Source organism: Sinocyclocheilus grahami, unplaced genomic scaffold, assembly GCF_001515645.1.
Source record: "Sinocyclocheilus grahami isolate Dianchi unplaced genomic scaffold, SAMN03320097.WGS_v1.1 scaffold578.1, whole genome shotgun sequence".
Taxonomy (NCBI): Eukaryota; Metazoa; Chordata; class Actinopteri; order Cypriniformes; family Cyprinidae; genus Sinocyclocheilus; species Sinocyclocheilus grahami.
The window spans coordinates 464002-483808 of NW_015505757.1; the positions used below are offsets into that span (position 1 = coordinate 464002).

Sequence of the window (19807 nt, forward strand, 5' to 3'; positions counted from 1 at the left end):
AATCCGTAATTATGTCCCCACTGGATGCAACAAATGCCTCGTTTATAATGGGTTTTAATGTTTTTGTCTCGTCGCTCCGGCCGGACAGGGCATCACAGTATGGTGAGGGGCGTAACATTTCCATCACACGCTTGAGGTATTCGGCCAATCACAACGCACTCGATAGCTGGCCAATCAGAGCACACCTCGCTTTTCAGACCGATGAGCTTTGTAAAAATCGACACGTTTCAGAAAGGCGGGGCATAGAGGAGAAACAATAATGTACAGTATGTGGAAAATAATGTGTTTTTTGAACCTTAAACACATTTCAGTACACCAAATAATGTTCCTTTTAGCATCATCATACGACCCCTTTAAAGTGAGGCCAAGGAAGCTCAGAATTTGTGCTCTTCATTTAACCCATTCAAGTACACACAAACACACATCGAGCAGTGGGCAGTCATTTTTGCTGCGGCGCCTAGGGAGCAGTTGGGGGATTTCTCAAGGGTTTTACCTCAGTTGTGGTATTGAAGGCGGAAGAGAGCGCTGGTCATTCACTCCCCCCACCTACAATCCCTGCCGGTACTGAGACTCGAACCCATGACCTTTGGGTTACAAGTCCGATTCTCTAACCAAATAACTCCGTTTGTATTTGTCTGAAAGAAGAAAGTCATATACACCTAGGATGGCTTGAGGGTGAGCAAATCATGGGGTAATTTTCATTTTTTGGGTGAACTATTCCTTCAAGCTTGCCATAAATCACATGAATCTGGTTTATGATGAGACAAACTTTCTCCATCATTCTGTGTGCCAGCTCAAGAGCCTACATGATACATAGTCACACAAGTAATGTCAAGTGAACTTCTACAGATATGATATCCCCCTTGGCAGCTGTGAATAATGTGTGACAGATTGTAAATCAAAAAGCTGCCACTGCAGTGTGGGCTATGGTATTTCAACAGAACACAAACATTAGGTGGCGCGATTGCTCCCACCGTTGCACAAAAGAAGAAGAAGAAGAAGAGGAAAAAGAAGTTGTTTTCAGTAAATTGTTCAAAATATGAATTACGGAGGATGGATATGATAAATGACATGGAAAAAATAGGACTAACAGGACGTGGAGTAAAGAATATAATGGACTGCAGTAGGAATGAACAAGGAATTAAATATTTGATTTGCTTTCTGACTAAAACGGGACTCATGACAAGAATATGATGACTAAAGTACAGTATATGGGAAATAACTAGTACCAGAAGATGGCAGTAATGCAACGTTAAGGATGCAAGCTGCCGTTAAAACCCAAAGAAGAAGAAGAAGTTGTTTTCAGTGTTTGCTTTCAGTTTTCAATCATGACAAGTCCATCACAATGATGCAGACACATCAGCGTTTGTGGATCATATTACCATGTTTTATTGCATTATTGGCTGTGACCATTACATGTGGTGAGTGTGTAGAACAAGTTCTTTGATTCCAAAATACGCAGATATTATTTGATTATTGGTTGCTTTGTGCGTAACAAACAATGTAAAAAAGTAACATTATAAGCATGTTTTATAGACATTCATCATGGTATCATTTCAAGTGCCTTGAAGTAGGCAACCAAATAGCACAGTATGTACCATCAGAAGTGCACAGTACTTCCTGGTGAGGAGCATAGACTGCAAAAAAAAAAAGAGGAGCTGCCAGAATAGCGAAAATCTGGCTTTTTTTGACTACATCTAAATTGTATAAATGATTATATATTGTTTACATTTTAATTATAAAATCATTGAGTATATTTACATATTTTTAAAGTACGTTTTTACATTTTTAAATTGAAGAAGATGAGGCCCAATATTTGATCCGTTGTTAGATGTGTTATTGGCGCCCACTACCGTTCAACCGCTGTCAATGCTGTTGTGTTTTGTGTAACAGATCCTGCGGCCTCACTTTTGCTCCTGTGTCTCTGCTGTATGGCTCTTCTATGGAAGATAAAGATCAAGAATCGCTCCATATCGAGTCTTTTGGCTCAGTATGTGGCTGTGAAAGCAGTGGGCTGGCTGGGGAGTCGCCAGAGAAACAGACTAGAGTCAGACACACGGGACATTCATCGTGTTCAGGAGGAAACTCTGCTCCAGCGTCTGCAGAAACACTCCGACACCGTTTACGGCAAGAACTACGAGTTCAGATCAATTAAAGGTGATTGATTTGAACGATTTTATATATATATATATATATATATATATATATATATATATATATATATATATATATATATATATATATTCCCCATAGGTTTTTAACATTCTAAAATCTCTTTATTCCAAATATACTACAAGCTAGTCCGTGTATTCAGCAGGAGTAATGTATTCTAAGTTGCTTCAGAAGTATTGCAAGTACTACTACGTACAACAATAAAACAGTGCATTGACATAAAAAAGGAAATTTACTTTTGGTACTTAAGTACTTTTAAAAGCAAGTACTTCTGTACTTGTACTTAAGTAAAAATCTGTCTTTACAACATTTACTTGTAATGGAATAATGTTTGACCAGCAGTATCTGTACTTTCACTCAAGTAATAGAGTTGAGTACTTTGTCCGCCTCTGGTGAGTGTACGGATTTGAGTAGAGACATTCTCTCATTAGTAGCCTATTGAAAAAGCAAGCCCAATATGATAGTACGGCCACGACGTGAAACAATTACTTTAGAATATTTTTACTAACACCCCAAGCCTCCACAGAGGAATGAGCCGTATGCAGTTACTGAAGAGAGAGAGCAGAAGAGAGCGCGTGAATTTGAATTACTCGCATATGACTGGCTTTCCCAAAACTATTTTATTGATAAAGTCTTTGTGTGTGTAAGAGAGAGAACACGCTGTCCAGCAATTAATGCTACGGATCCCCAAATATAATCCCTTAGTCACTATAGTTTTGTCTGTTAAATTAGCTATTAAACTGCTAGCAATTGTTAGGCTATCAGGAGCACCCCATTATTATCATGTCAGAATACTGTATGCTAAAGGACATTATACTGTAAAGTTACATTAATACATTATCAGACAGATATTCACATGGATTTATAGTTTAGGTAAGGAGGGAGAGCAGACAGCAAAACAAAAATATGAGTCAATGCAATAGTGTGTTCAGTAGGCTATTAGGATTTTGGAAACCTGGAAATCATGCCATCCTTTAATTTCTGAAAATAATTCTGAAAATTTGCTCTGCGATGGACTGGACATCTGTCCAAGGTGACACTTTGCTTCCGTGTCTGCACAACCCTGTAACCACATTTTGTTATTTTTGCAGTCTTTTCCTAAAAGGCTTTAGTTGTATGTACAGTATACGCACGCACGCACGCGCACACACACACACACACGCACATATCTATCTATCTATCTATCTATATATATGTGTATATATATATATATATATATATATATATATATATATATATACACAGTGGTGTGAAAGTGTGAAACCCTTCCTGATTTCTTATTTTTTTGCATGTTTGTCACACTTTAATGTTTCAGATCATCAAACAAATTTAAATATTAGTAAAAGATAACACAAGTGAACACAACATGCAGTTTTTAAATTAAGGTTTTTATTATTAAGGGAAAACAAAATCCAAAACTACATGGCCCTGTGTGAAAAAGTGTTTGCCCCCAAACCTAATAAATGGTTGGGCCACCCTTAGCAGCAACAACTGCAATCAAGCGTTTGCGATAACTTGCAATGAGTCTGTTACAGCGCTGTGGAGGAATTTTGGTCCACTCATCTATGCGGAATTGTTGCAATTCAGCCACATTGGAGGGTTTTCGAGCATGAACCGCCTTTTTAAGGTCATGCCACAGCATCTCAATAGGATTCAGGTCAGGACTTTGACTAGGCCACTCCAAAGTCTTCATTTTGTTTTTCTTCAGCCATTCAGAGGTGGACTTGCTGGTGTGTTTTGGATCATTGTCCTGCTGCAGAACCCAAGTTCGCTTCAGCTTGAGGTCACGAACAGATGGCCGGACATTCTCCTTCAGGATTTTTTGGTAAACAGCAGAATTCATGGTAAATATAAATATAAATTTAGAATTAAATTATTGTCTTTTAAATTTCCACTGTGCTAAAGCCAAAGCAAATTGAAGAAAATATTATCTGGAAATATTTATTTCATAAATTCATATCAAGTTATTTTTTTCTACCCAGTTGCATAAAATAAAACATTAAATTCAAATTTATCTGTAAAACAGTTTTCACAATGAATACAATTCCAAAGCAACTTGAAATTATATATAAAACTGTAATGTGGTCAACAGACCAGGAAACCTGGAAATCATGCCATCCTTTAATTTCTGAAAATAATCCGAAACATTTCAACAGCACCATCCAGTCACGGATTACAACCATTATGAAAAGTTTGTGGAGCGTGTGGCTAAAGGAGAGCAGAATGTTTTAATATCGGAAAAGCCTCTTATTCTGGCTATGACGTCAGGAACGTCTGGATCCAGCCGTATGCTTTTGAGCACCAAAGACACCAACACAGAATTCTTCCTACAGGTCACAACACATACACATTCTTAAGTACAAAATTATGTCTGCATTACTAGTGGCACCAAACAAAAAATGGCAAAAGTAATGGCACTTTTCAAACTTGGGTAAAGATATGGAGAAAGTACAATGGGTATATAATCACATTTTGTTGCTTTGCAGCCTGAAATGAAGACAGACACCGTTTTTGTTTTATTTACTCAGTGCAACTTATGCTGCCTTCACGTGCTATCGGAAATGTCCTATTTCCCACGTATTAAGTAGTGATTACGAGCGTTGCATTCAAGTTCTTTAATGTCGGAAAGAATAAAATGTAGCATCCCATTGGTTGACTATCATAAACATTGACGGCGCTACACATGCAGTTTGCTGATAGTTCTGGAATTTCGGTCAAATACATGCTTATTTCACTGCTTATAAAACATACTATATACTTCGAATGATCGTTCATATCTAGCCTATAAATACACTACTTTAGTGACAAGACAAAGGGATGTAGTTTTTGTGAGCACAGCACTGACAGCAGCAATGGTTGTCCCCTCCAACATGTTTAAAGATTATGACCCGCCCAACTCGGAAACTCTGGTATCAAAATTATTTCCGAATTTCCCAGTAGTAAATACGACTTGAGAGGCATTCACGTCTAATTTCCGATTAGGAAACTCGTATTTACAATAATTCCGATAGCACGTGAAGGCAGCATTATTACATCCAAGTAAAGGATGTAACGCCAACATGTCAGAAAAAAATAAAAAAACTAGAATCACTGAGTTGGACAAAGAATCACCCCCTCCTAAAAATGACTTGTTAACTCAGTCAGGTGTAGCTAATCACCTTCTCAATGGCATACAAAGCCAGACTTTCAACTGTGATCAGCTGTGCTCATTTTGATTAGCTCAGCATGAAAAGAGCTTTCCTGGATCATATCAGTCCTTGGTAGTGCAACTGAAGCAAACACTCAACTATGGGCCCATCAAAAGATCACCTGGATAAAGCTGTGGACAGGCACAAATCAGGAGATGGATACAAAAAAAATGTCAAAGACTTTATCACTGCCTAGAAGCACAGTGAAGTCTATTATTAAGAAATTAAAGCTAATTTTTTCAACACAGACCCTCCCTGGATCAGGACGTTGCTCCAAACTGGATGAAAGAGCCAGGAGGAAACTGGTCAGAGAGGTTACCAAGAGACCTACAGCAACTATGAAACAGTTGCAGGAATTTATGACAAAGAGTGGTCAATGTGCGTATGTGATGACAATATCACAAATGTGGCTTGTATGGGAGGGTTGCAAAAAAAAAGAAAAAAAAAGAGACATGAGAATAAAATTTAATTACTTGGCCTCAACACCAAAGGATATATCCAATACAGCGCACCATCCAAATAACACCATTCCTACAGTAAAGCATGGGTGTGTTTCTCTGCAGCAGCAGGGACTGGAGCACTTGTTAGGATAGCAGGAAAAATGGATGGGGAAAAATACCGTCAAATTCTTGAGGAAAATCTGCTGCCCTCTGCTAGAAAGTTGTCAATGGGAAGAAGGTTTACCTTCCAACATGACAATGACCCGAAGCACACAGAAAATCTGAGCACACAGTGGTTGAAGGAGAAAAAGTTGAATATCCTTGCATGGCCTTGTCAGAGCCCAGACTTAAAGCCCATTGAAAATCTGTGGAATGACTTGAAGACTGCAGTCCACAATAGGTCACCATCAAATTTAACTGAATTTGAGCAGTTCTGCAAAGTAGAGTGGGCAAATATTCCAAAGTCTAGATGTTAGTAGAGACATATCCCAACAGACTAAAGGCTGTAATTAAAGCAAAAGGTGGTTAAAAAAAATAAATAATAATCTGACACAAGGGGTGATCCTTTTTCCAACTCAGTGATTCTGTTTTTTTTTATCTTTTTCTGACATGCTGGTGTTATATTGTTCACTTCAATGTTATAAGTTGCACTGAGTAAGTACAGCTGGATAATGTGATTATTTTAAAGAGGGTGGTTCTTTTCTATACCCACTGTACAATGTCAGATTCCTTATTACATGTTTACAAGTAATAGGCCAATAAAAACCAACTAGCAACAAGTGAGTTGAATATCAAGCTAATTTACCACATTTTGTGATCAATGAAAGTAATATAATCATCAAACTTCCAATCTAGCAGACAGCACTGAATATGTACTCCAACAGCCTGTCAAGTTTTTGTTTGTTTTCCAAAGAGCTCGAGAGGAAGCTGTCTATTATTTCTGTGCACTTTTCTGGCAGGGGGTGACAATTTGTCTAGATGCCATGATGCAAGCCTTTCCAGCCACTGACTGTCTCCAGAAAACCCTGAAGCTCTTTTACTCGCCCATTTTTCGTCAGAGTGAGGCAGGTATTCCTATTGGCCCCAACTCCTCAACTCCTGCCTCCTCTAAACACATGCTGCATCTGTACACCACGCCAGCGCCCGTCTATCAGGTAGGTGGGAGATGAATAGAAATTTAACATGATATTTAGTGATAATAATAGGCAGAGGTGTAATGAGTACCCGAAAACCACACTTAAGTAAAAGTACAGATACCTAGCAGTTAAAATTACTCCATTACAAATTACAAGTCACCAATTCCAAAACAACCTGAGTAAAACCCTTACCCCCTGTTTCACAGACAAGGCTTAAGCTAGTCCCAGACTAAAATGCATGTTTGAGCTGTCTCAACTGAAAATTTGAGTTCACCTAAAAATGAAAATTTGATGTTTATCTGCTTACCCCCAGGGCATCCAAGATGTAGGTGACTTTGTTTCTTCAGTAGAACACACATGATGATTTTTAACTTTAACCGTTGCAGTCTATCAGTTGTATAATGCATGGCAATGGTAACAAAATTTATGAGAGTAAAAAAACATGCACAGACAAATCCAAATTAAACCCTGCGGCTCGTGAAGACACATTAATGTCCTAAAACACGAAACGATCGGTTTGTGCCAGAAAGCGAACAGTATTTATATAATTTTTTACCTCTAATACACCACTATGTCCAACTGTCTTTGGGCGCGCGCACGGCATCCGGTGCGTGAGGTGTGTATGCGCTGCCTGGGCACATGTCTGTACAGTAGACGTAATACGCATGCACATAATGTCAGCGTTTTCACAATTTTGCATTTTTATAGTTTACACAGGGACAATAACGGATGATAATTGACCAGATTTGAGTCTTTCCAGGTTGAGTCTCAAGTCCTCTTGATAATGTCTGATTGATTATGCTGTTACTTCAATCCAAGTCAAGTACAAGTCATGAAACTCATTTATATAATTTTTTACCTCTAATACACCACTATGTCCAACTGTCTTTGGGCGCGCGCACGGCATCCGGTGCGTGAGGTGTGTATGCGCTGCCTGGGCACATGTCTGTACAGTAGACGTAATACGCATACACAATGTCAGCGTTTTCACAATTTTGCATTTTTATAGTTTACACAGGGACAATAACAGATGATAATTGACCAGATTTGATTCTTTCCAGGTTGAGTCTCAAGTCCTCTTGATAATGTCTGATTGATTATGCTGTTACTTCAATCCAAGTCAAGTACAAGTCATGAAACTCAAGTCCACAACCCTGCTGTGAATGCACTGGAAGTCAGCTTGGATAAAAGAGCCTACCAACTAAAATAAAAAATTGTTTAACCATAGATCTGATCAGAACACTAATTTATAGAATCTAAAAGACACTGTTGGTTATGTCTCTAGGTGCTGAATGAGAGAGACGCCTTGTATCTCCATCTGCTGTTTGGGCTGAAAGACCGCAATCTTGGCATGCTGGAATCCAACTTCTGTTCTACCGTCTTTTATGCCTTCAGAGCCCTGCAGGTACAGTGAGGTCCAAAAGTCTTAGACCACTATTGAAAATGCTTCTATATTACATTATTTATTGCAAATTAAATAACCATCATTGCATTTCTGAATGATCACCTAGTAGTGCATCTTAATTATTATCATCATCATTTATTTTGTATCATTGTTTATTTTAAGGTTCAAATGTTTGTATAATGCTATCAGGTGAACAGGAATGCTAAATTTGCTTATTCAATTAGTGACCAAGGCATAATGAAGAATTCATTTTAAATCATAAATGTTTCAAAACTTTGTCAGTGTAGTCTCAGACTGTTGGGCCCCACTCTGTACATGTTAAAAAAAACACAGCCTTACCATGAATGAATACAGGTTAATGAAGTGCAACAGAATTGGAAAGAAGCGGCATTACACTTCAGATTCTTGTCCCGCTCCCAGATTTGTCTAATCAGTTTTTTTGATACTGACACTGAATAGATCAGAAAGATCCCGAGTAGCAATCTGTGTATCTGCATTTAGGAATGTTGGAAAGATCTTGTGGTGGATGTGGAAGTGGGCATGATCAACTCCGGTCTGAGCCTGAAGGCTGATGTACGCCATGCTCTAGAGAAACTGATGAAGCCAGATCCGGAGAGAGCCGCTGAGCTCGCAGCCCAGTTTGAGGAAGGCTTTGAGGGGATCGCACTCAGAATATGGCCCCAGTTACACCTGGTTCTGACAGTGGATTCGGGCTCCAACCAGATTTATGGGGAGATGTTACGGCGGCACTACTGTAAAGATATCCCATTCTACTCCCCTTTCTACGCTGCCACTGAAGGTGTGTTGTATGTGGATGCATGTGTGTACATTTCTGAACTGGATAGTGGATAGTAATATTTTAAAGTAATAAGCCATGATAGGTCTTTGTGTTATTGTTTTTTCCATGGGCAGGGTTGGAAGGGTTACGTTTCTGAGTACAGAATGCTTATTTGTAGCATATTCCCTAGGATTACTGAAGGTATACTACTGGTCAAAATTTGAAATAATTAAGATTTTTTAAAATGTTTTTTAAAGTCATTACTGGAGTGTGTTTCCCAAAAGCAACTATGGTCGCAAGTTTTGTTGTTACCGATAGAGTTCATTGAAACTTTTGACTATAGTTAGCTCACGATGCTTTTGAGAAACACACCCCAGCACAGTAAATGGCAACATGCATGTGTAAAGTTGTAAATGAGCCGGCATAGAGTACAGTTCACATGGATGCATTAGCTGTATATAATGGTCTGTAATTCATGTTTCAGGCCTGATAGGTGTGAACCTGTGGCCTCAGCAGGAGAGCAGACAATATCTCCTGTGTCCTCGCTCCATGTTCTGTGAGTTTATACCAGAGGAGGATCTGGATTCAGAACGGCCCAAAACTCTCCTGATGGAGCAGCTTCAAGAAGGACATAACTATGAGTTGCTGGTCACCAACGCTTCAGGATTATTCAGGTCAGGTACATGATCCTGCTTCTACATGTTTAAAACAAAGTTCTGTCATGAAATTCCTGATGGCACAGGCCGAAACATCCTAACTCAGCCTGATTTAATCACATCTGTGACGAGTGGGGTGGGGCCGAGAGCCGTGGGAACGAAGCGAAGCCGGTGGAGTTAATGATAATGAGCGACACCTGCACCACTCACCGGTCTCGAAGCTCCAGAAGGATAAAAGGAGGAGTAGCAACAGTGAAGGATCAGAGGGGACCAGGCCTGGATTTTATGTTGTTGTTTTATGTGGCAGTTGTCCGTGAGGGCCTGCCGCTTTTACTTTTGTTATGTGTTTATTTATTTATTAAAGTTTTATGTTTAAATGTTCCCGCCGCCTCCTTCCCGATCTACGAACGTTTGTTACAACACCATTATTCACATGGCGCAGCTAATGGTTTTTGTTGCATCAGCAGGCAATGAGCTTGCTGCTCAACATTAAAATACCTGGCCAGTGTTTGCTGTAGCAGTTTGCTGCATGCTTCAGAAACCCTCCACCTTCCCCAGCACCACCTGTGTAGATCTGCTACAGGGTAATTTCACATATGTTATATGTGCAGCAGCAGCATGTCTTACACACTCAACACTAAGATCAAATACATTAACATTGCCATGTACAGTATATTAACATGCTAACCTTTCAGAGAGTTGTCATGACAGAACTGGGTTTTCTTTAAATTGCCTACTTTTGCTGCTATTTTACCATATGTCTGTGAAGATCTTAATAGTCTTAAATAGAGAAAACTTAACTATTAATGGGAAAAAACAAAGTAAATGTCACAGTATGTTTATTTGATGTTACAATTTTTGCAGAAGTGAAGTTAAAATATCTGGTTGGACATTCTTTTTCGAATGTGACACTGTTAAAGGTGCATGTGAGAGAAAAATGTTTTTAAAAATAGGATTGCACATGTATGTTAAATATGCATACTATGCGGATGATGATAGTTACACCATGCACACTGAACACATACCTTAGCACATTGGTTCCCAACCCTGGTCCTGGAGGCACCCCAACACTGCACGTTTTGCATGTCTCCTTAATCAAACACACCTGATTCAAGTCATCAGCTCATTAGTAGAGACTCCAAGACAGGGGTGTCCAAACTCGATCCTGGAGGGCCACTGTCCTGCAGAGTTCAGCTCCAACCCCAATTAAACCCACCTGCACCAGCTAATCAAGGTTTTAGTAGGCATACTAGAAACTGGCAGGCAGGTGTGTTGAGGCAAGTTGGAGCTAAACTCTGCAGAACAGTGGTCCTCCAGGACCGAGTTTGGACACCCCTGCTCCAAGACCTGAAACTGGTGTGCCAGGGAAAATAGACATGCAAAATATGCAGTGTTGGGGTGCCTCCAGGACCAGGGTGGGGAATCACTGCCTTAGCATACACATAAAACAGGAAAGTATACTTTAAGCTTTACTGTTAAACTTACTGTTTGGGCTTAAATGCAATGTTTCAAGCATTTGAGCATGGCTGACAGAATTATGAAATGTTATTAACATGAACAATGCATTGAATAAGTCATTAAGTTACTTTACCTGTGAACAGTTAGTGCTGTAATGCTGTTTTTGAGCATTTTCTTTAAGGACACAGATGATGCCATGAATTAGTGCATTGGATATTTTAAAAATGAAAAAAAAAAAACAATGATTTAGAGGAAGTAAATATTTAGCAAATTGGTGAAACAATGTAGTGGACATTCTCTAAAGTCTCTCATCTGTGTTTTTCAGGTATCGCATTGGAGATGTTGTGAAAGTAGTTGGGTTTCATAACCAGTGTCCAAAAGTGGAGTTTCAGTATAGGTACACATTTTTATTATACATTATATAATCAAATGTTTAATACAACTGAGTGTCCTCAGGTGGTACACAGCACAACACTTTTAAGTAAAATTTTTTAAATGTTGTAATTGCAATTTCTTGTTACATTTTTCATATTTTTATGTCTACAAGATTTGGCAGTGCGAAATGTAAATAGGGATGTGAAGTTTTCTGCAGTAGCTTCATTCTTGTAGCTCAACAGTAGAGTGTGGGACTAGCAAGGCTAAGATTGTGGATTTGATTACCAGGGAATGCATGAACTTGAAATAATATTCATGTAGTACTGGTGGTATATTCTGACTAATCAATGGAGCAGTATTATTCTGTTTGCCCTTGCAGCAGTATTATTATTATTATTATGTATGCTTCTACAGTCATTACACTTTCTAACAAATTCATACATGCAGATTTATTTTTGCCTAATTCTGGAAAAGCTGAAGATGGTACCTTGTCTGAGATTGAGAAGCACTTATCTAATCAATCATAATTTCTGTGTAATGGTTTGTTTAATGTGTGTGTTCAGGCGCGGTCAGATGTTGAGTGTGCGTGGTGAGAAAGTGTCTGAATCACTGTTTTTGGGGGCTCTTAAGAAGGCAGTGACACAGTGGCCAGGAGCCAGACTAATAGACTACAGCTGCGTTGAGAGTGGCATTTTAGGTAATGTTTGTCTTTTATTAATTAATTTGTATTTTAAAGGAATGTTCCAGGAACATTACAATTTAAACTTTTTATATAGCAGTTTGCGAATATTTCAGCTGTTATTATATGCGTGAATAGTGTTATAGAATTATGTCTGTGTCTGTCTGTGTAAACATCAGTATAATGCAAGTTGTATTGAATCTGGAACGTGAATTGAACTTTAAGGTTGACGTTTTATGTAATACTGAAATGCATTAAATGTTGCATTTCATTTGTTGTTTGTTTACTGTAGGCAGTGCATCTGGAATAGCTCAGCCGCATTATCTTGTGTTTGTTGAGCTAAAGGGTGTGAGGAACCTCTCAGAGGAACAAAGATACAAGGTGATTATCTATAATGTTCATTCAAGAACTTTGAAGAGACTCTTCTCTTTAACTGCTCGTTATATTCCAGATTGCTTTTTAAATCCAACAGTTAGACCACTGCCTACAGGAGGACTCTGATATCTACCGATCCTTCAGGATGAAGGGCAGCATCGGACCAATGAGAGTTCAGCTCGTTCGTGAGGGAACTTTCCAAGAACTGAAAGATCGCATGATGGCCTTCTCCAGTGCTTCGTCTAACAACTTCAAAATGCAGCGTGTGATACGCAACAGAGAGTTTGCAGACTTTCTACTGCAGAGGACTTTTTCATGAGCATTTCAATTAGAGATGAATGAAGTGTCATTTTTGGCAATGTTAAAATATTTTCTGCTATCCTAGTTTTATATGCTGAGATGATAGGTTGGTCTGCTTGATGCTGCCAGAGAGATGGTTCTTGGTCCTGGTCCTGGAGGACCCGAATACTGCACATTTTGGATGTTTACCTTATTTAGCACACAAGGGTACTGTAGAGTATGCCGTCAACCTCAATTTCCGTTTCCAAAAACCTTTCCAGTAACTTTCAGGCTATGTTCGTGCTAATAGTTTGTTCTGACCAAATGGGACAGTCCGTCATCAGATTGTAATGTTATTGAAAGCTTGTGAATTAGAATCCAGTAGAAAAATGATTGAATTATAATAATCATTGTTATTATTATTATTACCTCACAAAATCTATTTCATCAAATTTGACTGATATCCAATATTACCAATGATTGATTTTTTTTTCCTTTTGGACATGACTTGAAACCACACAAGATTGTATCAAGTGCATGCCCAAGTTTTTAGGGCTCATTATCGTTTAAAAATTTATGACTGACATTGTGAAATATTACATTACTTTTTTTAAATATATAAATACAAAAGATTTACTTTTAATAGTTCAAGCTGTATTAAAAGTCTTCTAGAGCCATATAACTTTGTGTGAGGAACAAACCAAAATTGAAGTCTATAAATTTGACCAGTTATTCTAGTCCAGTTCTTCTTGGACTTGAATGAGCTGGTCTCAACTGCAACACATACAAAACCTGAATGAGGGTGGTCTTGATAGTGACCTTCCACCTGTTTTAAACACCTTAGTCTTATTCAAAATCACAGTAGTAAAGGTAAGCCAAAGAAATAATCGGGTTCCAAAGTAAATCCATCTCCAATCGATGATTAAACATACTGATTGTAAACAAACAAAAAATGTGACATCCTATCAAGCAAGGTAAATTCTAAGCAGGTAAGCCAGCATACAACTATTAAGTAAAACAGAAATTAATGCACTTAAATAGTGTACATAGAGTCTAGTTCTTCAAAATAAGGTAAACCACAGACTTGGCAAAGTCTGATGTAAACTGGAGTCTTCTGTTGAACCCAAAATATGCCATATGAGTTTTCCGATGAGTAAAGGCCTCCTTGCTGAGGCTGTTGGCAATCAGCTGTGTTTTGGTGGACAGCATGTGGAACAGCTCAGCCTACGTGCTGAAATAATTCACAATGACAAGAAGGTATTGATTCAACCTTGGGCTTTTTTGGGAACGGGTCCATAAGGTCAGTACCCAACATTTGGCCAGGCTCCACCACCAACATAGATTGTAAATATTCTTGGAGATCCATGGCTTGTATTTCTGACAGATTTGGCACAACTTACAGTATTTCCAAACATCATTATGTATCTCTGGCCAATCTACAACATTCATCAGCTTAAGGTTTTTAATGGATGCATTTGGCATTTCTACCTTTCTGCTTTCCTCCCAGCTGATGGGAACTTTTCTATTATCACCTGGTGTATGGCATGCTGAGCTTGGGCTTCTATACATATTCTACATTAGAGTGAGGAACAACATTAGATTGCCCTTTGCTTTACTATGGAGTCTCAGAGAAGGATAGCCCATCTCATCAGATGGGATGTTGGACTGGGGTACTGATCCAGGTACTGCCGTCACTTCTCTACTGGCCAAACTACAGCAAGACATTCCTTTTTGAGGTATGACGTTTCAGTTCTTTGAAGTAACGGGAAGCATAAGCAATCGTGTTCTCATTTGTCTGACATTTGTGTTAAAATAAATGGATTTTTACTTGCATCCATTTGAACTTTCAAGAGTTAAGTCTGGTGGCATGAGACCTTTAATTTCCCAAAAACTTGCTCTTAATTCCTTTTTCCTTCCCCAAACAAATATCCTTCTTCTTGAGAGCATTTAATGGAATGGCCCATTCCCGAAAAAAGAGACATGAGTCGGTGATACCATCCTGATTGACCAAGCAACGATTGAACATCTTATAGTGGGCAGCAAGCAGAGAACATAGCAACCTTTTCACAGAATGCCGTGGAAAAGTCTTGCTACCAGTGTGAGTGTTTTTTTGGTGGACAACATAAAACATGCACAATTACTGGCCAAACTACAGCAAGACATTCCTTTTTGAGGTATGACGTTTCAGTTCTTTGAAGTAACGGGAAGCATAAGCAATCGTGTTCTCATTTGTCTGACATTTGTGTTAAAATAAATGGATTTTACTTGCATCCATTTGAACTTTCAAGAGTTAAGTCTGGTGGCATGAGACCTTTAATTTCCCAAAAACTTGCTCTTAATTCCTTTTTCCTTCCCCAAACAAATATCCTTCTTCTTGAGAGCATTTAATGGAATGGCCCATTCCCGAAAAAAGAGACATGAGTCGGTGATACCATCCTGATTGACCAAGCAACGATTGAACATCTTATAGTGGGCAGCAAGCAGAGAACATAGCAACCTTTTCACAGAATGCCGTGGAAAAGTCTTGCTACCAGTGTGAGTGTTTTTTTGGTGGACAACATAAAACATGCACAATGACCTGATCACAGGAGCTGCTTTGTGAACAGACACAAAAGGGACATCTTAGCATATTTACACAATCTATTCAAAGATCTGTAGAGGCTTAATGACAGTGCTGTTTTTGACAATATATACAATCTTACCTATAGGTAGTGGGGTATACATGAATGTATGAGTGAACGTTTAACATTTCAGAATAATGTTTGGCTTCTATGCATTCAGCACAATGCATCTGGAAGGTGTAAAAAGTCAATAATACATGGTTAAAAAATTAAAGACACTGTTCAAAATGTGAATTTTTGACGCACCAGAGTGGGCCATTTTGGGGCTAGATGTTATAATAACAGCCAATCACTTTGGGAAGTTTGGGGAAACAGTAACAGCAAACAACGTATCGTATTAAAGCTTCTCAACTTACATCTGTTTAAAAAAAAAAAGCCAACCCGTTTTCAGTCCCAAGATATCCAATAGTGAAAATCATGCCCCAAAATATCATGTCATGATGTCAAAATTATGCCTCTTCACGTGCACTATAATTTTACAATGATACTTTTTTTGATGCCCTAGGCCTAGATGGCAAATGATTCTCATGGAAAGTATTGCAATAAAGACGCCAAAGGGCGCTTTTGGCATATTGGATATGGTGCAATTTTTGGTGCATTAAACAGTCTGTGTTAATTAACAAATGCCAGGTCAGATGCAGCTTCTGTACCACCTTGCCAGTATAAAGATGGCTTTTGTTAATGTTGCTAAAACTTTTATTGGTAACATAGTATCTAATTTAGATTGATTTAATTCATTTAAATTTGACATAAAAGACAACACATATATACTAAAATGATTATAAAAAGTATAAAGGTAAATATAAAGGCAAAAATGCCCCTGGAAATCAATTCCAGGGGGCAAATATTGCCCCTTAATGGAAGTTAATTGTGACCCTGTCCAAGACAGCTTGTGTGATGAAGTTGAGACAAAGATACTAAGAACACACTAAGGGAAAAAGTGTTTTATTGGAGCCCTCATAATGAAATATAATTACATGCACATAAACAAAGCAAATTTACAATTGGAATAAAAGTTACATGCAAAAAGTGGTAAAAAGAGGAATCATTTTATACAAGATTCAAGGTTAATGTAAATTTTAATGTTAGTTTTGATTGATAATCAACAAAAGCATGAACAGCCCTCTACAGAACAATTAAAAGCTTCTGTATTGAGTATTCAGTGTCATAGTTTTTAAAAGTATAAAACAATATAATACATACAGTAAGTGTGTAATCAGTCTGCTTCTGCAATGCTAGTTATATGACCACTCAAAGTAATTTGTGCACATTATTAAAACTTTATTCATTACAGACCTACACTATAATCACACTTACAAGTGTCCACATCTATTAATTTATATGTGTGCAGGTCCATGTTGCATATAATGTAGAATGAATTAAATCAAATAGCTCCTTATCATTGATTTAAGTGGTCACACATTGTGCAAATGAAAATAAACCCTGAGTCTCATTAATCCAAGTATTAAATTCAGTTACTTAGTGCAATAGAGTACTACTGGAATTCTGACAGCAGCTTTTTAAAAGTTTTACATAATTTCAACAACATGCAACAACATTCCCATATTCGGCAAAGACAGTAACTGTTATTAATAAGCATTGCTAATTTGTCATGCAGCATTCTGTCAACTGTGCATATATGTATTAAAGTGGCTGTTATTTTATCTGTTCCGATAGTAACCCAGAATAATCCTTTTGTGGATACATTCTGGGCTTTTAATTTTATGGTAACATTTCTTTCAGTACTACATGGCCATCAAATAATACATTATGATGAGGTCATCTGATTGAATAAATTTTTTTAATAAATATTAAAAATGAGGGCAGTCTATCATGGGCATAGATTATAGAGGTATGTCGGAATAGTCTACTGCAAAAACTGTTAACTGTAGGACATTTTGAATATAATACAATCTATTTTTGAATATAATCTAACTAAAAGTTTTATTCCATAAGTGCATTTGCTTGCTTTTCTTTGATATGTCCCATTTGAGTAAACAGTCAAGCTCTGATAGGTAAAGTGAAATCATAAGGTACTGTACGTACATGCTGTATCCTAAATATCTGCAGCAATTTAAAATATTCATTCAACATTTCAGAGTACATTTTCTGTAGGAAAAAGAATAATCCACTATGCAGGTCAGGAGCATATAGACACACACAGAAAACTAAATCATAGTTCAATGAAAGTGATTTTTGAAATAGAATTCTGCTAATTCTATAACTGATGTACACAGTAGACAACTAACATGTTTACTGTACTCATGAACACAATACAGTCACCAGGTTTTTTAGTGAAGATGCTCTCCGTTTGATGACATAATTCACATGTAACTTTGCATAGTTTTGCAGTTTTTGAGAATGGAATGGAATGCCAGGAACCAAGTTTCTGAAAAGATAAAGTGGTTTAAAAATTAGTTAGCATTTTTGCCTTCTGAAATCTGATCATATAATGGATAATGAGCTGATATTTTTATGTACAGTATATAGTATTGTAACGTAAGATGCTGGTCGATATAACTGAAATTAGAACTTTTCTTTTTTTAATGTATCATCATAATCATAAAAAAACATTGGTTTGTAGTGCAAATAGTTTTACCATTTAATGCACTTTGTTATTCTTCTAGATTTTTACCTATGGCTATTGAACTGGAAGTCTTTTGCCAAGAAAATAGCTTACTTCCGTGTTGCAAAATAAGGTGGATAAAAACAGTTTTTAGTGTCCTGCAGTGAGGACTGAGCAGTATCTGTTAATATTATTAATGGACTTGAGCTAACATGGACAAATAAAAAAATTGAACTGACGTTAACAAAGATTAATACATCATGTAACAAATGTATTGTTAATGCAATAACTGGCGTCAAATTATGGAACTTTACTGTAAAGTGTTACCAAAAAGGTTGTTGAATTGGACACACATTTGAGCTTCTGTTTATTATATTTGCTCTATACAGTTCTGGAAAAAAATTTAAGAGACCAATGAAGAATGATCAGTTTCTCTGGTTTTACTATTTATAGGTGTATATATGTGTTTGTGTAAAAGGACCATTTTTGTTTAATTCTAAAAAAAAAACATTTATTTGCAGAAAATGACAGCTGGTCAAAATAACAAAAAAGATGCAGTGTTTTCAGACCTCAAATAATGCAAAGAAAACAAATTCATATTCATTTGTAAACAACACAATCCTGATGTTTTTAAACTTAAGAAGTTCAGAAATTAATATTTGATGGAATAACCCTGATTTTCAGTCTCAGCTTTCATGCATTTCCTGTTGAGTGACTTTATGCCACTCCTGGCACAAAAATTCAAGCAGCTCGTCTTTGTTTGATGGCTTGTTACCATCCATCTTCCTCTTGATCACAATGTGGTTTAGGTCTGGAGATTGGGCTGGCCATGACAGGGTCTTGATCTGGTGGACCTCCATCCACACCTTGATTGACCTGGCTTTGTGGAATGGAGCATTGTCCTGCTGGAAAAACCAACATTGTCAGAGCAGAAGAACAACTTTGTACTGTACATGGCTTGATTCACAGTGGGTGGATTGTAGGCCTCTCCAGGGCTCCTTCTAACCATTAAACAACCAGGTGTTGGGCAAAGCTTAAAACTGGACTCATCCAAGATGGTCCAATCCTTATGGTCTTTTTTTGCAAACCTCAGCCTGGCTCTTCTTTGCTTCTCATTGATGAAGGGCGTTTTTCTAGCATTGCTCTGCAACCAGGATCCTGTTTCAAACTGTTCTCTCCGTGCACTTCACCCTAGCTGCCGTTTGCCATTCTTTTTGTAGGTCACTTGATGTCATCCTACAGTTGTTGGGTGACATTCAAATGAGTTGGTGGTCATTTCAGTCAGTGGAGAGTCGCTTTCGCTCTCTGCTGGTCTGTAGCTTTGTTGTCCCCAATATCTGCAGCTTGAACCACTGTCTGAAATTTTAAGGATAGAAGCAACCTCACTGTGTCCCTCTGCCAGTAAAGCCAGAATTGAACCCTTCTTCACTCAAAACTTATCTTTTTAATTATTTTGTTATGGTCAATAGTTATTTGATTCCAATTATTTTTGAGGTACTACTAGCACTGTTTTGCCATCCAGCTGATCCCTATTGCAAGAGGACAGTGATGACCACAGCAGTGGTTTTTATACTTTTTCTCGTTAAATGAGATTTGGTTGAGGCGATCACCTAATCAGTACTCCATTAAGCAGAATGAGGTGTGTCTGTGTGTCATGTGGAGATGCTGATTTAAGAAAA

General features: G+C 37.8%; 1 protein-coding gene across 1 annotated transcript; it reads left to right on the top strand.

The window, feature by feature from the left end:
• The first annotated feature begins 1071 nt into the window (after nucleotides 1–1071).
• ghdc (GH3 domain containing) lies at nucleotides 1072–13979 on the top strand. Its single transcript, XM_016239961.1, has 11 exons — nucleotides 1072–1421; nucleotides 1894–2157; nucleotides 4309–4505; nucleotides 6760–6954; nucleotides 8222–8341; nucleotides 8843–9140; nucleotides 9604–9793; nucleotides 11559–11630; nucleotides 12172–12305; nucleotides 12580–12668; nucleotides 12760–13979. Exons 1-11 carry the CDS (start codon nucleotides 1259–1261, stop codon nucleotides 12979–12981), a joined length of 1944 nt encoding a protein of 647 aa, XP_016095447.1. The 5' UTR covers nucleotides 1072–1258; the 3' UTR covers nucleotides 12982–13979.
• The last annotated feature ends 5828 nt before the right edge of the window (nucleotides 13980–19807 follow it).

Bases quoted from the DNA above. Each gene is read 5' to 3' on its own strand.
- ghdc (XM_016239961.1), top strand. From the start codon at position 1,259: ATGCAAGCTGCCGTTAAAACCCAAAGAAGAAGAAGAAGTTGTTTTCAG. The intron at 4,506-6,759 runs GTCACAACACAT...CTTTTCTGGCAG, and splicing joins ACACAGAATTCTTCCTACAG to GGGGTGACAATTTGTCTAGA. The intron at 12,306-12,579 runs GTAATGTTTGTC...TGTTTACTGTAG, and splicing joins CGTTGAGAGTGGCATTTTAG to GCAGTGCATCTGGAATAGCT.